The sequence below is a fragment of the Trachypithecus francoisi genome, unplaced genomic scaffold, assembly GCF_009764315.1.
Source record: "Trachypithecus francoisi isolate TF-2019V2 unplaced genomic scaffold, Tfra_2.0 Lachesis_group12, whole genome shotgun sequence".
NCBI classification, from domain to species: Eukaryota; Metazoa; Chordata; class Mammalia; order Primates; family Cercopithecidae; genus Trachypithecus; species Trachypithecus francoisi.
Genome location: NW_022681457.1, coordinates 120,632,051 through 120,646,619, shown reverse-complemented (window position 1 = coordinate 120,646,619; position 14,569 = coordinate 120,632,051). Strand labels below are relative to the sequence as shown.

Below are 14,569 nucleotides of genomic sequence, written 5' to 3'. Positions count from 1 at the left end.
CGAGACCATCCTGGCTAACACGGTGAAACCCCGTCTCTACTAAAAATACAAAAAACTAGCCGGGCGAGGTGCCGGCGCCTGTAGTCCCAGCGACTCAGGAGGCTGAGGCAGGAGAATGGCATAAACCCGGGAGGCGGAGCTTGCAGTGAGCTGAGATCCGGCCACTGCACTCCAGCCTGGCTAGAGAGCGAGACTCCGTCTCAAAAAAAAAAAAAAAAAAAAAAAGTGTTTCCAAGAAGCAAAGGTTTTTCAAGCCATTTTCTTTTCTTTCTTTTTTTCTTTGAGACAGACTCTCGCCCAGGCTGGAGTGCAGTCGCAAGATCTCAGCTCACTGCAACCTCCAGCTCCCAGATGTAAGCGATTCTCCTGCCTCAGCCTCTGCAGTAGCTGGGATTACAGGCGTCTGCCCCACACCCGGCTAATTTCTGTATTTTTAGTTTCACCATGTTGGCCAGGCTGGTCTCGAACTCCTGACCTCAGGTGATCCGCCTGCTTCGGCCTTCCAAAGTTCTGGGATTACAGGCGTGAGCCACCGAGCCCGGCATGAAGCCATTTTCTTAAGTAGGCCCGTGTCAGGGCCGTTTTAGGCTCCTAGCAAAATGAGCAGAAGGTGCAGCACAGAGTCCCCATGCCCTGCCCACCACAGGGCACGCTGCTGACAGCTGCTGGGCCTGCCCTTGTCATCACCCCACACCCAGTTCCCGCCGAGCTCGCCCGAGGCACTGTCAGTCCCGTGGGTGTGGACAGGCGCGTGACTGGATTCACCACGGTGGGGCCACGCAGGGAAGTCCCGCCCCGGAGACCTCCTGGGCTCCGCTGTGCCTTCCTGGCCCCTGCACCCTCTGATGTCTTAGGTCCTCACGGGGTTGCCTTTTCCAGGACATTCTAGGGTTGGAATCACGGAGTGTAGCATTTTCCTTCCCTTAGTGATCTGCATTTATGGCTCCATGTTTTTCCCAGCCTATCTGTAGCCACCATTGGAAGGAAAAGACAGACCTCTGCGTGTTCATCTTGGGTTTTCACAGCACGTCTGACCCCAGGTCTGTTCCCTCGGCCACCACAGACGGGTCAGGGCTGAGTCCGCAGAGCGCGGCTCCCCAGAACCTGGGGGCTGAACAGCAGTGGACAGGAAGCTCCCGGAAGACGCTGCTCCCCATGCTCCACTCCCACCGTGAGCCACACAGACAGTGGCTGACAGCTCTGGGTGAAGCAGATGCCACCGCTGCTGTCCTTCCTCAGAAACTCCCTGTTTCAGGAGAAGCCGCCTAAAAGCCCCTGGGGGGTGATGAGGGCCTGGAGCCCCAGAGGGAGTCTCTGCTCCCGCAGCCCTAACGAATGACCGCAGACCCGGGGCTTCAACCAGACGCCTGGACTCCAGAGGAGGGCCCTCTCCTGGCCTGTGTCCCACACGGTGGAAGGAGCAAGGGAACTCCCCGGGGTCTCCATTAGTGGGCACTAATCCCATCGAGAGGTGCTGGCCCGACCTCGGCCTGGCACAGGCCTCGCCCTTGTGGTGAGAATTTCAACCTAGGGATTGAGGAGTTCCAGGCCCACAGCCCACAGCACGTGGTGGCAGGAGCCTTCCTTTTTCATAACGAGCTGCAGCTGCAAGTTCATTTTGGGGAATTAAAACACGACCGATGGTGGGGCGCGGTGGCTCGTGCCTGTAATCCCAGCACTTTGGGAGGCCGAGACGGGCGGATCACTAGGTCAGGAGATCGAGACCATCCTGGCTAAGACGGTGAAACCCCGTCTCTACTAAAAAAATACAAAAAAACTAGCCGGGCGAGGTGGCGGGCGCCTGTAATCCCAGCTACTCGGGAGGCTGAGGCAGGAGAATGGCGTAAACCCGGGAGGCGGAGCTTGCAGTGAGCTGATATCCGGCCACTGCACTCCAGCCTGGGCGACAGAGCGAGACTCCATCTCAAAAAAATAAAATAAAATAAAAATAAAAAAAACAACAACAAAAAACGCAACCAGAGGCTGGGACCGGTGGCTCAGGTCTGTAATCCCAGCACTTCAGGAAGCCAAGGCGGGAGGATTGTGCAGGCCCAGGAGTTCAAGACCAACCTAGGCAACATGGCAAGACCCCTCCATCTGTACAAAAAATACTAAAAGTAGCTGTGTGTGGTGACACGCACCTGTAGTCCCAGCTACTCAGGAGGCTGAGGTGGGAGGATCATCAAGCCCAGGAGTCTGAGGCTGCAGTGAGCCGAGACCGCACCACTGCACTCCAGCCTGGGCGACAGAGCGAGACCCTGTCTCAAAAAAAAGACAAAACCGTGACTGCAGTGCATGAGCTAACCAGGCCTGTCCACAAAGTTAGGAGAGCGAGCTGCCCTCAGCCCGTCTGCTGTCCACAGGGGGTACCAGGTGAAAGGGGTCAGCTTACCCGCCTGGGGCTGTGTCCGGTTCTGATTTCACTGCAGTGAATCTGCCCTAAACCAAACGTCAGAAAGAAAAACACAGATGTTCCATCACAACACGAAGAGAGACAGAGACAGGCGCCCGCCCTTTTAATGCACAAGCTGGAGAGCTGAGAGGAGGGGCTTCTGCAGGGGGAGGGCGCCTCCGGGCGTCGCACACTGCGCAGGGCTCCCTGGATGGGGCTCACCACATCACGTCTTCTGTGCTTCCCGCCAAGCACTGGGCCAGGTGGCTGTCAACATCCAGCTGGGTCAGCCTGCAAGGGAGGAGCCACACTCAATCATGGCCCCATCAGCCTAACTGGAGCGGCCGGAAACGACCATCACCGGCCTGGCCAAGGTGTGGCCCTGGAAGCCAGGACAGGCGACTTCCGGCCATGACTCCCCGAGGGTGCCATAGCTGGCATGCTCAGCAGAGCCGCCAGGGACGACGTCCCAGGACTGAGTGGGTGGCTTCAACCTAGACTTGGGCCTAGATCTTGCTGGAGGCCAAGTGGCCAGTGTCCCATCACAGTGACCATCCCTCACACACCACTGCTGGGGGATACACCCCCACTGAGCGGCCAAGTCCACAGGAAACATGTCCCTGTGTCCACCTGTCAGCCACACCCCCCCTCGCTCCCCGACAGCCTCTGCCCTCAGACCAGTCCATGGAGCACCGCTTTGCCCTTGGGCTCTGCTGGTCCCTTCCTGTGGCTCCTGTGCCCCATCTGTATGGACACTGCAACCCTCAAGTTACCCTCTCCAGACCACAGCTGGACCCCCCACTCCCGGGGCCGGCTCCAGCGGCCATCAGCTGCCTCCTCACTCTGGCAGAGCCCACCCAGTGCCTTCTGAAGCCCCCGAGGGTCCCTCAATCTGACTTTCCGGCTTCTGCCCATCCTGGGAACCAGCCCCTCCCTCCACAAGCTTTCTCTAAGGCTGCCAGAAGGTCCTAAGATCCGAACCAAGGTCATCTTGTCCCAGGGTTTCCAGGCAGTGTCCCTTGGGTGGGGGCCTCTGAGATGCCTTCAGACCCCTGCCTGCAGAAGAAGAGCTTTGTCCCGGCCTCATCTGCCCTCCGAGGCTTCGGCTACTGAGCAGACATCCAGGCCTGCAGTGTGGAGGGGCCAACCTGACTGCAGGACAGTGGGGGCTCAGCCTAGAAGCCTCTGGTGGCTTCTGCGTGTGGGCAGGGGAGCAGGACTGCTGGGTGGGCTGGCACCTGGCAGTGTGAGGGGCCTCAGGGCTGGTAAAATCCCAAAGACCGGCCGGGCACGGTGGCTCACACCTGTAATCCCAGCACTTTGGGAGGCCGAGGCGGGCGGATCACCTGAGGTCAGTTCAAGACCAGCCTGACCAACATGGTGAAACCCCGTCTCTACTAAAAATACAAAAACTAGCCAGGCGTGGTGGCGCCTGTAATCCCAGCTACTCAGGAGACTGAAGCAGGAGGAGAATCGCTTGAACCCGGGAGACAGATGTTGCAATGGGCCAAGATCATGCCATTGCACACTGCACTCCAGCCTGGGTGATAGAGCGAGACTCCTTCTCAAAAACAAACAAACCAAACCCGATGACCAACCCAGGGCCTCACCGCATCCACAGAGACAAAACACAGCTCCAGCTCTCAGCACCCTCACCAGTGCCCAGCTTCCCATGCACCCACATGACCCGCAGGTGTCTGAAAATGCATCCAAATAGGACCACGAGAGGACCTTAAACACACAAAGGACATTCGACATAGTGTGTCCAATCCAGCATGTGACAGTCCTCTGGGTGACCCGGAGAACACCAAGGACGCGAGAAATGGGAGCCCTCCTGGCAGCTCCACCCCTCAGACCCGCCTCTGCCAGGGCTCCAGGCTCAGCAGGCGTCTGTGCGGGACAGGGCGACAGTTCAAGGCCAAGTCCGGCTGTTAGACCAGACCCTCCAAGCCAGGCGGCCTCCCTGCTGGGGTCCTGTCCGCCCATGAGTCCCGGGGCATCCCAGGGTGGCCGTGCAAACCCTTGTTCCCAAAGACATGGGCTTGTCTCCCAGCTAGCCTGCCCATGCCATGGCCACAGCCTCGGGTGAGTTCCGTTCCAAAGTACTGGCTCTCCCTTACAATCAAGTGTTCGAATGTGCTTGAAGCATTCCAGACACACCAAGGCCTGGACCTGACTTCACTGACGCCTACTTAGGAAAAATCGAGGCAGTCTGCCAAGCTTTCAGCAACTGCTTAAAAAGCTCAAAACGGCAACTTTTTCCTCGTGAACGTCCTCGTCTTCAGGAGTCTTTTTTTAGACTATCTGGAAAAGCAGGCGATCCAAAGACAAAAGCCCCTCCCCGTGGGGGCAGGGGGCAGCGCCCTGACAGCAACAAGGATCTCTGAGCTTCAGCCAAGAATGTGGATTTCTACCAGGGCTCCCAATGGTACCTTCCGTCTGTGGACTTTTTTTTTTTTTTTTTTCAGATTCAGGATCTCACTCTGTCGCCCAGGCTGGAGTGCAGTCATCGTTCACTGCAGCCTCCAATTCCTGGCTCAAGAGAATCCTCCCGGCCGGGCGCGGTGGCTCAAGCCTGTAATCCCAGCACTTGGGAGGCCGAGCGGGCGGATCACGAGGTCAGGAGATCGAGACCATCCTGGCGAACACGGTGAACCCCGTCTCTACTAAAATACAAAAAAAAAAAAACTAGCCGGCGAGGTGGCAGGCGCCTGTAGTCCCAGCTACTCGGGAGGCTGAGGCAGGAGAATGGCGTAAACCCGGGAGGGAGCTTGCAGTGAGCTGAGATCCGGCCACTGCACTCCAGTCCGGGCGACAGAGCAAGACTCCGCCTCAAAAAAAAAAAAAAAAAAGAGAATCCTCCCACTTCAGCCTCCAGAGGAGCTGGGCCCACAGGCACAGGTGCCACTACGCCCAGGCGTGTAGAGATGGGATCGTGCTATGTTGCCCAGGCTGGTCTCAAACTCCTGGGCTCCAGCAACACACCTGCCTCAGCCTCCCAAAGTGGTGGGGTTACAGGTATGAGCCACCATGCCCAGCCCCCGGGATTTCTTTTGATGGGCAGGAATCAAGAAGTCTTCACTCTTTAAAAAAAAATCGGCCGGGCGCAGTGGCTCAAGCCTGTAATCCCAGCACTTTGGGAGGCCGAGACGGGCGGATCACTAGGTCAGGAGATCGAGACCATCCTGGCTAACACAGTGAAACCCCATCTCTACTAAAAAATACAAAAAAAACTAGCCGGGCGACGTGGTGGGCGCCTGTAGTCCCAGCTACTCGGGAGGCTGAGGCAGGAGAATGGCGTGAACCCGGGAGGCGGAGCTTGCAGTGAGCTGCGATCCGGCCACTGCACTCCAGCCTGGGCGACAGAGCGAGACTCCGTCTCAAAAAAAAAAAAATCCCCTGCCTCAGCAGAATCAGCGTGTGGGACAGCATTGTAGTTTACGACAATCACAAAACGCCAGCCCAAGGAAGAGGCATGTGCAGTGACGGCTGGACCTGGATATGTTTTTGAAAAATGCTCTGGTCCTGCTGCAGGCTCTGGGCACTGCCGGGAGGGCGGGGGCACTTTGCCCTGGGCCCTGGCCCTTCCACTGCTCACCCACCAAGCCCCACGTATGTGTCACCAGGCCCCTCCCTGTGCTGTCCATGTGTGACGTGAAGGTGGGGTGCTGGGGTGCCGTGGGGCTCACCCCAACCTCAGGCCCTGACGGGCTTGCTACCATAAAGTGCCCCATTTTGGAGGAGCCTGTTTCCAGGGCATTTCTTCTCTCTGGATGAGTACTGGCTCGACTGAAGAACTGCCTGTACAGGTTTTCTGCTGCAGGTTTTGATAACTAATTCAGTTGTTTTGTGCTTTTTTTTTTTTTGAGACGGAGTCTTGCTCTGTCGCCCAGGCTGGAGTGCAGTGGCCGGATCTCAGCTCACTGCAAGCTCCGCCTCCCGGGTTCACGTCATTCTCCTGCCTCAGCCTCTCCAGTAGCTGGGACTACAGGCGCCCGCCACCTCGCCCGGCTAGTTTTTTGTAGTTTTTAGAAGAGACGAGGTTTCACCGTATTAGCCAGGATGGTCTCGATCTCCTGACCTCGTGATCCGGCCGTCTCAGCCTCCCAAAGTGCTGGGATTACAGGTGTGTGCCACCGCGCCCGGCCTTTTTTTTTTTTTTGAGACGGAGTCTCACTCTGTCACCCAGGCTAGAGTGCAGTGGCGCGATCTCGGCTCACTGCAACCTCCGCCTCCCAGGTTCAAGCGATTCTCCTAACCTCCCAAGTAGCTGGGACTACAGGCACCCACCACCACGCCTGGCTAAATTTTTATATTTTTAGTAGAGACGGGGTTTCACTATATTGACCTCAAACTCCTGGTCTCAAACTCCTGACCTCGTGATCTGCCCGCCTCAGCCTCCCAAAGTGCTAGGATTACAGGCTAGAGCCACCGCGCCCGGCCTTTTCTGTTGTTGTTGTTGTTGTTATTGTTGTTGTTGTTGGCTGCTAACTCTGGACTCTGGTCCCTTCACATTCCCGAGCTGTTTTTGCTTCTAGAAGACCAGGGGCATCAGGCATGACTGAAGGACCCAGTCTCCTGGCCATGTGACATCTGAAACCTGCCGCCCATTAACTCAACCAAAAGTTACCAACCAGCATCATTCACCCTGCCCCGGCCCCAGGTGCCTGCTCAGGAGGCCAAGGGCCCCGAGGTTCCCAGAAACGAGCCCAGACACTGGGCAGTTTGGGTCATCTTCTTAGTAAAACTGGGTTCCATTCCCCTTTACTTAAAAATATATATATAAGTATACGGTGGGCTTCAAAAATAAGAAAAACTATCTCCAGACAAAAAAGATGATCTTCTTTTTTTTTTTTTTTTTTGAGACGGAGTCTTTCTCTGTCGCCCAGGCTGGAGTGCAATGGCGCGATCTCAGCTCACTGCAAGCTCCGCCTCCCGGGTTCCCGCCATTCTCCTGCCTCAGCCTCCTGAGTAGCTGGGACTACAGGCGCCGCCACCGCGCCCGGCTAATTTTTTGTATTTTTAGTAGAGACGGGGTTTCACCATGGTCTCGATCTCCTGACCTTGTGATCCGCCCGCCTCGGCCTCCCAAAGTGCTGGGATTACAGGCGTGAGCCACCGCGCCCGGCCTGATCTTCATTTTTAAAACCTATGACCCACTCTCAGCAAGGTGTTCCCGTGCTCTGCGCCTGGGGACGCTGGTGCCACCAGCTTCCAAGATGGCCAGGTAGACCTGGGGCCAGTGTTCCCCAGCCTTCCTTCTGCGCTATCTGTGGGCCCCCAGCCTGCCCTGCCCCCAGAGCATGGAAAGCAGGGAGACCCCAGACCCATGACAGACAGCCACCCGGACATGCCAGGCCACAGCACTGGGCCACCTTTCCACGTGTGAAACAGGGCTTTAAAAACCAGCACTGGCTGGGCACGGTGGCTCAAGCCTGTAATCCCAGCACTTTGGGAGGCCGAGACGGGCGGATCACAAGGTCAGGAGATCGAGACCATCCTGGCTAACACTGTGAAACCCCGTCTCTACTAAAAAATACAAAAAAAAAAACTAGCCAGGCGAGGTGGCGGGCGCCTGTAGTCCCAGCTACTCGGGATGGCAGGAGAATGGCGTGAACTCGGGAGGCGGAGCTTGCAGTGAGCTGAGATCCCGCCACTGCACTCCAGCCTGGGTGACAGAGCGAGACTCCGTCTCAAAAAAAATAAAATAAAATAAAATAAATAAAAAAAATAAAAGCCAGCGCTGAGCTCGGCCACCTCTTGACCTTCTGAATGGCTGTGGTTTCCAAACACGGATGGAAAACCGGGCAGGGCACAGGGGTGGCCCACTCACCTGGGGCGGAACTCCTTCTGGCACATGGGGCAGCTGCGCAGGGCAGTACCCTCCACGGACGGCTGCTGCGCCACCCTGGGGGCCCTGCAGGGATCAGGTGCCGGGCGCTGGGACAGGGACCTGGCGGGGGACTCCAGGTGCCCTCCTGCCCCGCGAAGCAGCCGGTAGGAGCGGCCCGGGCTCCCCAGGTCTGGCGGAAACGGTGTCCAGGAAAAGGTCTTGGGTCCGACAGTGAAGACTTCAGTGGGCCCCGGGCCGCACCTGGGCTCCTGCAACATGGAGTTGTTGGGCCTCACCCAGCGGCGGCTCTCACCCTGGAAAGCCCTCCCTCGCTGCGATGGGCCCGGTGGGCACACCTGTCCAGGGAAGGCGGGCAGTGGAGGCACCTCGTGGTCCAGGGTGAGCTCTGGGCTCACCGTGCGCAGCAACTCGGCCCAGAGCCGCTCCCGCTCATCACCCCCCAGGAGAAACCAGGGGCGGCCGCCAGAAGGCCTGGGGCGGACAGAAAAAGGAGACGGGGTACTCAGCCGGGGAAACGCTATGGTGGGGGAGACCTGGGAGGGCCTGGGGCAGAGACAGCGGGGAGATGGGGGGTACCAGAGGGAAATTCGATGGTGGGGGAGGTGGCGGGCAGGGTTGGGGGAAGGGCTGCTGGGGCAGACAGTGGGGAGACAAGGGGTACGGGGGGCGGGGGAGGTGGGTGAAAATGTGGGGTCCTCAGCGGGATGAGGCGATGGTTGGGGGAGATTGCGGAGGGCCTGGGGTAGACAGAGTGGGCAGATCGGGGGTGCTCAGGGGAGACGCGATGGTGGGAGAGGCGCGGGAGGGCCTGGGGCGGCGCGAGGGAAGCGCGAGGGAAGCTCGGGGGAAGCTCGGGGTGGGGGGGGGGCTCAAGGCGGGCGCTGCATGGCGGCGCGGGGTGGGGTGACGGGCGTGGGGGGTAGGCCCGGGGGCGGGAAGCCCTCCCCAGGGGGAGAAGAGAGTGGGAGGCCCGCGGGGCCGCCGGGAAGCACGTGGCAGCGGGAAAACCGGCCGCGCCCCCGCCCGGCCCTCGGCCTCACCCGCCCGCTGGCGGCGGCCTCCGGCGGCTCAGCCCCAGCCGCGGCCTCCGCGCCGCTTCCCTCCAAGCCAGCGCGCCGGGCGGAAGTGAGTGCAGGCCCCGCCCCCGGCCTCCAGGCCCCGCCTCCAGACCGCCGCAGTGAGGCCGCCCCCTCTGAGCCAGTCGGAGCCCCAGGGCCCTGATCGCAGCCTGTAGGGAAACTGAGGCCAGGGTTCCTTCGTCCTGCACCGCAGAGGGGGGCCTGGCGTGAGGGTGGGCGGCCCAGGCGTGTGGGGCGGGAGGTCAGCTGGGGGAGCCCCGCCCGTGTCCCCTTTCCCGTCCAGGCAGCCCTGGGCCGGAGCCCCCTCCGTTACCCCGATGGCTGCCCGCCCCGCCCCGGCCCTGCCTCCTCCCGGCTGCACCCAACAGCTCCCGCCCCCGTTTCCGGCTCTGCGGAGCCGCCTCTCCTCCCAGGACCACTCCAGGAGTAAATAAAGCTTAAAATCCGCCGTCGTCGTCACCGTTTCTTTACAAAAGTCGTAGAACTCAAGCTCCTTAACCAAGAAACAAGAAGCGCAGTGACAAAGTCCAGGTGGCTCACTTGGGCCTCAGGGGCCTGGGCCAGGGCCCTGGGGGCAGCTGAGGGGCTTTGCTGCCTGGACCCTGGGCTCTGCGACCTCAAAGTCCGCCACGTGGTGGCAGCAGACGCCCAGGCACCCTCGTGCCACACCTGGCTGTGCCCAGTGCCCCATGGGCCCAGACCACTTGCCTCTCCCTCGGCCCTGCTGGGCCCTGGAGTGGCTGCCACCCTCATGGAAGGGCTGGGGTCTACAGGGATCAGGGTCAGGGGCCCTCGCTAGATGCCACTCAGGGCTCTGGGACTCCTTGGCAGTTTCAGCCCTGCCCTGCCCCAGCAGCTTTGGGGCCATGCTGGGCACCCCTCCTGCAGAGCTCTCTGGCTGTTCCCACCCCTCACCTGGCCCCTCCCAGCACCCAGTCATCTGTGCCCTCCCTCCAGAACTCAGCTGTGGGGCCCCGCCCTGAACCCAGGCCACCGGAGCGGCCCACCGTCCTTCAAGTGGCCCTGGCCTGGAGGCCATGGGTTGGTGTTCAGGGAAGGGGTCAGCAGCAGGACCTAGAGTGGGGAGGTGCCCCTCTCCCTGCATGAGTGGTTTTCTTCAGCACACGTTCCTGTTCTAGATGCTGGAGGCCCCCAGCAAAACAAGACGGAGACATTAACCCCCAGGCCATGCGACTTGAGTGAGCAAATGGAGATATAGTGCTGAGTGCTGCCCGGGTGTGGGGTGGGGGCCTGGGGGAGCTGCTGCAGGCAGTGTGGTCTCAGCGGCCCTGTGGGAGGTGCCCTGTGGCTAGGCCTGTTCTCAGGGGAGAGAAGCCCAGCCGTGGGGTCTCCACAGCCCCACGTCCACCACATGGCAGGTGCCAGCTGACCAAGAGCTCCCAAACAGCCAGTGTCCAGGGCTCCCCGGCAGTCCTGGTTGCCCTGGCTTCAGCCCCGAGCTTCTGGGTCTTTCCTGGAAGTGCAGTCGGTCTCCCAAGAAAGGAGAAAAGGCCAGGCCCAGTGGTTCATGCCTGTAATCCTAGGACTTGGGGAGGCCCAAGCAAGCAGATTGCTTGAGCCCAGGAGTTTGAGACCAGCCTGGGCAACATGGCAAGAACTTGTCTCTATAAATAAAAAAATTAGCTGATGGCCTGGCGTGGTGGCTCAAGCCTGTAATCCCAGCACTTTGGGAGGCCGAGACGGGCGGATCACGAGGTCAGGAGATCGAGACCATCCTGGCGAACACGGTGAAACCCCGTCTCTACTAAAAAATACAAAAAAACTAGCCGGGCGAGATGGCGGGAGCCTGTAGTCCCAGCTACTCCGGAGGCTGAGGCAGGAGAATGGCGTAAACCCGGGAGGCGGAGCTTGCAGTGAGCTGAGATCCGGCCACTGCACTCCAGCCTGGGCGACAGAGCAAGACTCGTCTCAAAAAAAAAAAAAAAAAATTAGCTGGGCATGGTGGCATGTGCCTATGGTCCCACCTATTTGGGGGGCTAAGGTGGGAAGATCGCCTGAGCCCAGGGAGGTGGAGGCTGCAGTGAGCCAAGATCGTGCCACTGCAGACCCCATCTCAAAAAAAAAAAAAAGCCAGGTGTGGTTGCTCAAGCCTGCAATCCCAGCACTGTGGGAGGCTAAGGCGGGAGGATCACTTGAGACCAGGAGTTCGAGACCAGCCTGGCCAACATGGAGAAACCCCATCTCTACTAAAAATACAAAAATTAGCCTGGTGTGGTGGCACAGGCCTGTAATCCCAGCTACTTGGGTGGTAGAGGCACGAAAATCACTTGAGCCTAGGAGGCAAAGGTTGTGGTGAGCCAAGATCACACCACTGCACTCCAGCCTGGGCGACACAGCAAGACTCTATCTCGAAAAACAAAAAAAAAGACAAGAGAAAGGCCTTTGATGACAAGTGTTTGTTTGCTCAGCTCTCTGGGCCATGCTGGGATGGTGGTGTGTTCTTGCCCCTTCCTCTCCCTTCCCCGTTCTGGCTCCCCAACCCCAGGGTTCCACTGTTGGACCCGGGGTTGTTCCTGCCTCCTCCTCCTCTATGGCCCCCACATGGTCCAGTGCCCTCCTGCCACAGGACGGGCTGGCCTCCGGATGGGCTTCAAGCCCCTGGGACTCATCTCTTTCCCTGCCTAGGTCCCTTGGGCAGAGCCTGGGAACCTCAGGACCCTGCCCTGTCCTGGAGGACCATGTGAGGGACACCTGTGTGCAGCTGCTGCTCCAGAACAGGGGCCTTTCTGGGAGGGAGGACCAAGCCCCACCCCTGGGAAGCCAAACACTAGAGCTTTGCTAGGCTCTTCAGCATCCTTGCGGCCCTTCCTGGCTCCCGCATGCAGGTGCCCTGGCCACTGGGCCCAAGAGGGGCAGAGCAAAGCAGGAGCAGGGAGGGGTCTCAAGTGGCCCAGACCCGGGACACCTGCGCTGCCAGCTGGCACAGGCTGCTTGGGAAGCTCTTGCTGCAGGTGCCCCAAGGCTAGGAGGCACGAGCCTGACGAGCCTGCAGGGGACCTCAGGGCTGACTGAGCCTGGCTCCAGCCTGCAGCACCGAAGCTGGGGGGCCCCCATCCCCTTTGGTCTTAGTCACCCCAGTGGGCCTCATTTACCCTTGGCCACCAGGGAAGAGGAGCCGGGGCCCCATGCCAGTGCCATGTGGCAGAAAGCAGGGCCTCTGGGCCTGGTGCTTTGGGGACGCAGAGGCAGCACAACATGTCACAGTTGTCCTCCTGGGGGCTCTTCCCCTCCGGTTTATCTGCTGCTCTGGATGAATTTCCCCTCCTCCCATGTCACCACGGGTGAGGGGGCAGTGGGGCAGGCCCCTGTGACCTACAGCCAGGGATAAGTCCACAGAGAAAGGCACTGGGGTGACCTCTGCTCTGGGCACATGGTGGGTGCCTCCACTTGTCAGGAAGCCTGACCCCCAATCCCCTCCCTCCTGACAGCTCTCCCGACAGCTGCCTGCCAGCCAAGGGCCTGGAAGGGGACCAGCCACTCAAGACTCTCAAGACAAGGAAGCGTGTTCGCCTCCAGCAAACACACCTCGTCCCGCCTGTCCCCAGGTTATCAGCAGACACAGTGGTGCTGGTGCTGGTGGAAGTTTCGAAGCTGAGCCTGGTGAAAAGTTGAGCTGCTGCTGTGATGACAGGGAGTTTTGCTTTATTGGAAAATAATTTCTGGTTGGAACTGACACGTGCAGTGTGGAAATGAGTTTTTGCTAAGCCGAAATTCATGTTTACAAAAGAATGTTTCAGCCGTGGGAGTTTGCACCCCAGGAAGAGCAGAAGGTGCTCAAGTGCGGAGCCGCCCATCTCGTACTGCCGCACCTGCAGACCGGTGGGCAAGGAGGCCCCTTACCCTCTGTAGCATAAAAGGACGCATTTATGGATGATGAATCAGGCCCAGCCCACTGAGCTGGTTTCAGAAGCCGGGTGAGGTCTGCTGGTCACAGGTCAGGGAGCCAGCCCTCTCCAACTCCTTCCGCCACGAAGGAACAAGTATCCCAGCCACTGGCATCCTCAGAGTCACCCGGATGATTGTCTCTGCCCAGCGCTGACACCCTGCAAATCAGGCTAAGACAGCAGTGACAGGCCCGGAGGCTGGCAGGCCTAAGCAGCCCGATGACGGTGCACCCTCCCAATTTCCCAGTGAGACTTGTGGCCAACAGGCACCCTGGGTACATGCTGAAGGCACTGGGCTGTCTCCACCCCTTCCCACGTGGCAAAACGGCCCGGCGCCCAAGCACAGTGCCCTGGCAGTGCTCGCCTGCTGGCAACGACAGCCAAAAGGCCCGGGCAGCCTTCCGACACAGCCAGGAAGTGGGCTGTGCTCCGCCACACCTGCTGGCCCGTGGATGCCAGGCAGGCACGCCCGCCTGTAGCCAGATGTGGTGGCATTTACGGGATACAGGAGTGCCAGGCAGATAGGCTGTGTGAGCCAGTTGCCTGGGAAACATCACCAGATCCTTGGGGCAGCAGGGCAGGTGCTCGGGCCCATACATGGGTGCGAGAGTAGGGGTGTGCCTTGGTGCCCCTGGGCACCCACAGCCTCAGACTCGCCCCTGACCCCAAGAGCCGGAAAGCCAGGAGTAGCTGGGGAGGGCCCTGGCCCGGGAGACAGTGGTCCTGTTTCTGAACCCCACTCCAGCCATGGCCTGTCTCTGGGCCAGCATCCCCCACCAGACAGGGCCAGCTGCCCTCTCTCAAAGTCCCCAGCACCCCTTCAAGCACTCTCCTGTTCACACCCTCCCACAGCCTGTCCTCTATCCCCATGTGTCAGGCTCAGCCCCCTGCCCCCTCAGCCCCCAGCCAGGGGTAGGCTTTTGTCAGCCCCAGACCCTGCTCTGACGTCCCCTCCCCAGAGAAGCTTCCCCAGCCCAGCCCAGGCTTCTCTCTCCACCCCACTACCCTGCTGGGAAATTGTGAGCTCAGATGCTGGTGGGTCTTCCCAGGAGGGCGGTCCTGTGTGCTCTGTTCCCTGGGAAGCCTCGCAGAGTGCTTGGCACCAAGGAGCCTGTCAGGGAGTGGAGACCTCTCAGGGCACCCCTCCTCTGGGGAAAACAAGTCACAGAAATCAAGCTGGGGGAGTGCTGTGGGTTGAGCAATGTCTCCGAAGACTCATGTCCACCAGTACCTGAGAAAGTGGCCTCGCTCGGAAGCAAGGTCTGCACTCATAGAATCAAATCAGGATGAGGCGATACTGGGTTAGGGTTGGCTCTGAATGCAGTGTGACCAGTGTTCT

The 14,569-nt window shown here is 59.7% G+C and overlaps 1 protein-coding gene across 1 annotated transcript; it reads right to left on the bottom strand.

The window, feature by feature from the left end:
- Positions 1-2,472: 2,472 nt before the first annotated feature.
- LOC117093433 (Fanconi anemia core complex-associated protein 20-like) lies at positions 2,473-13,844 on the bottom strand. Its single transcript, XM_033228680.1, is given in 7 exon segments — positions 2,473-2,683; positions 8,226-8,494; positions 8,582-8,717; positions 12,872-12,902; positions 12,905-12,962; positions 13,021-13,046; positions 13,595-13,844. Coding segments are annotated over 7 exon segments (828 nt in total). The 5' UTR covers positions 13,830-13,844; the 3' UTR covers positions 2,473-2,610.
- Positions 13,845-14,569: the final 725 nt, after the last annotated feature.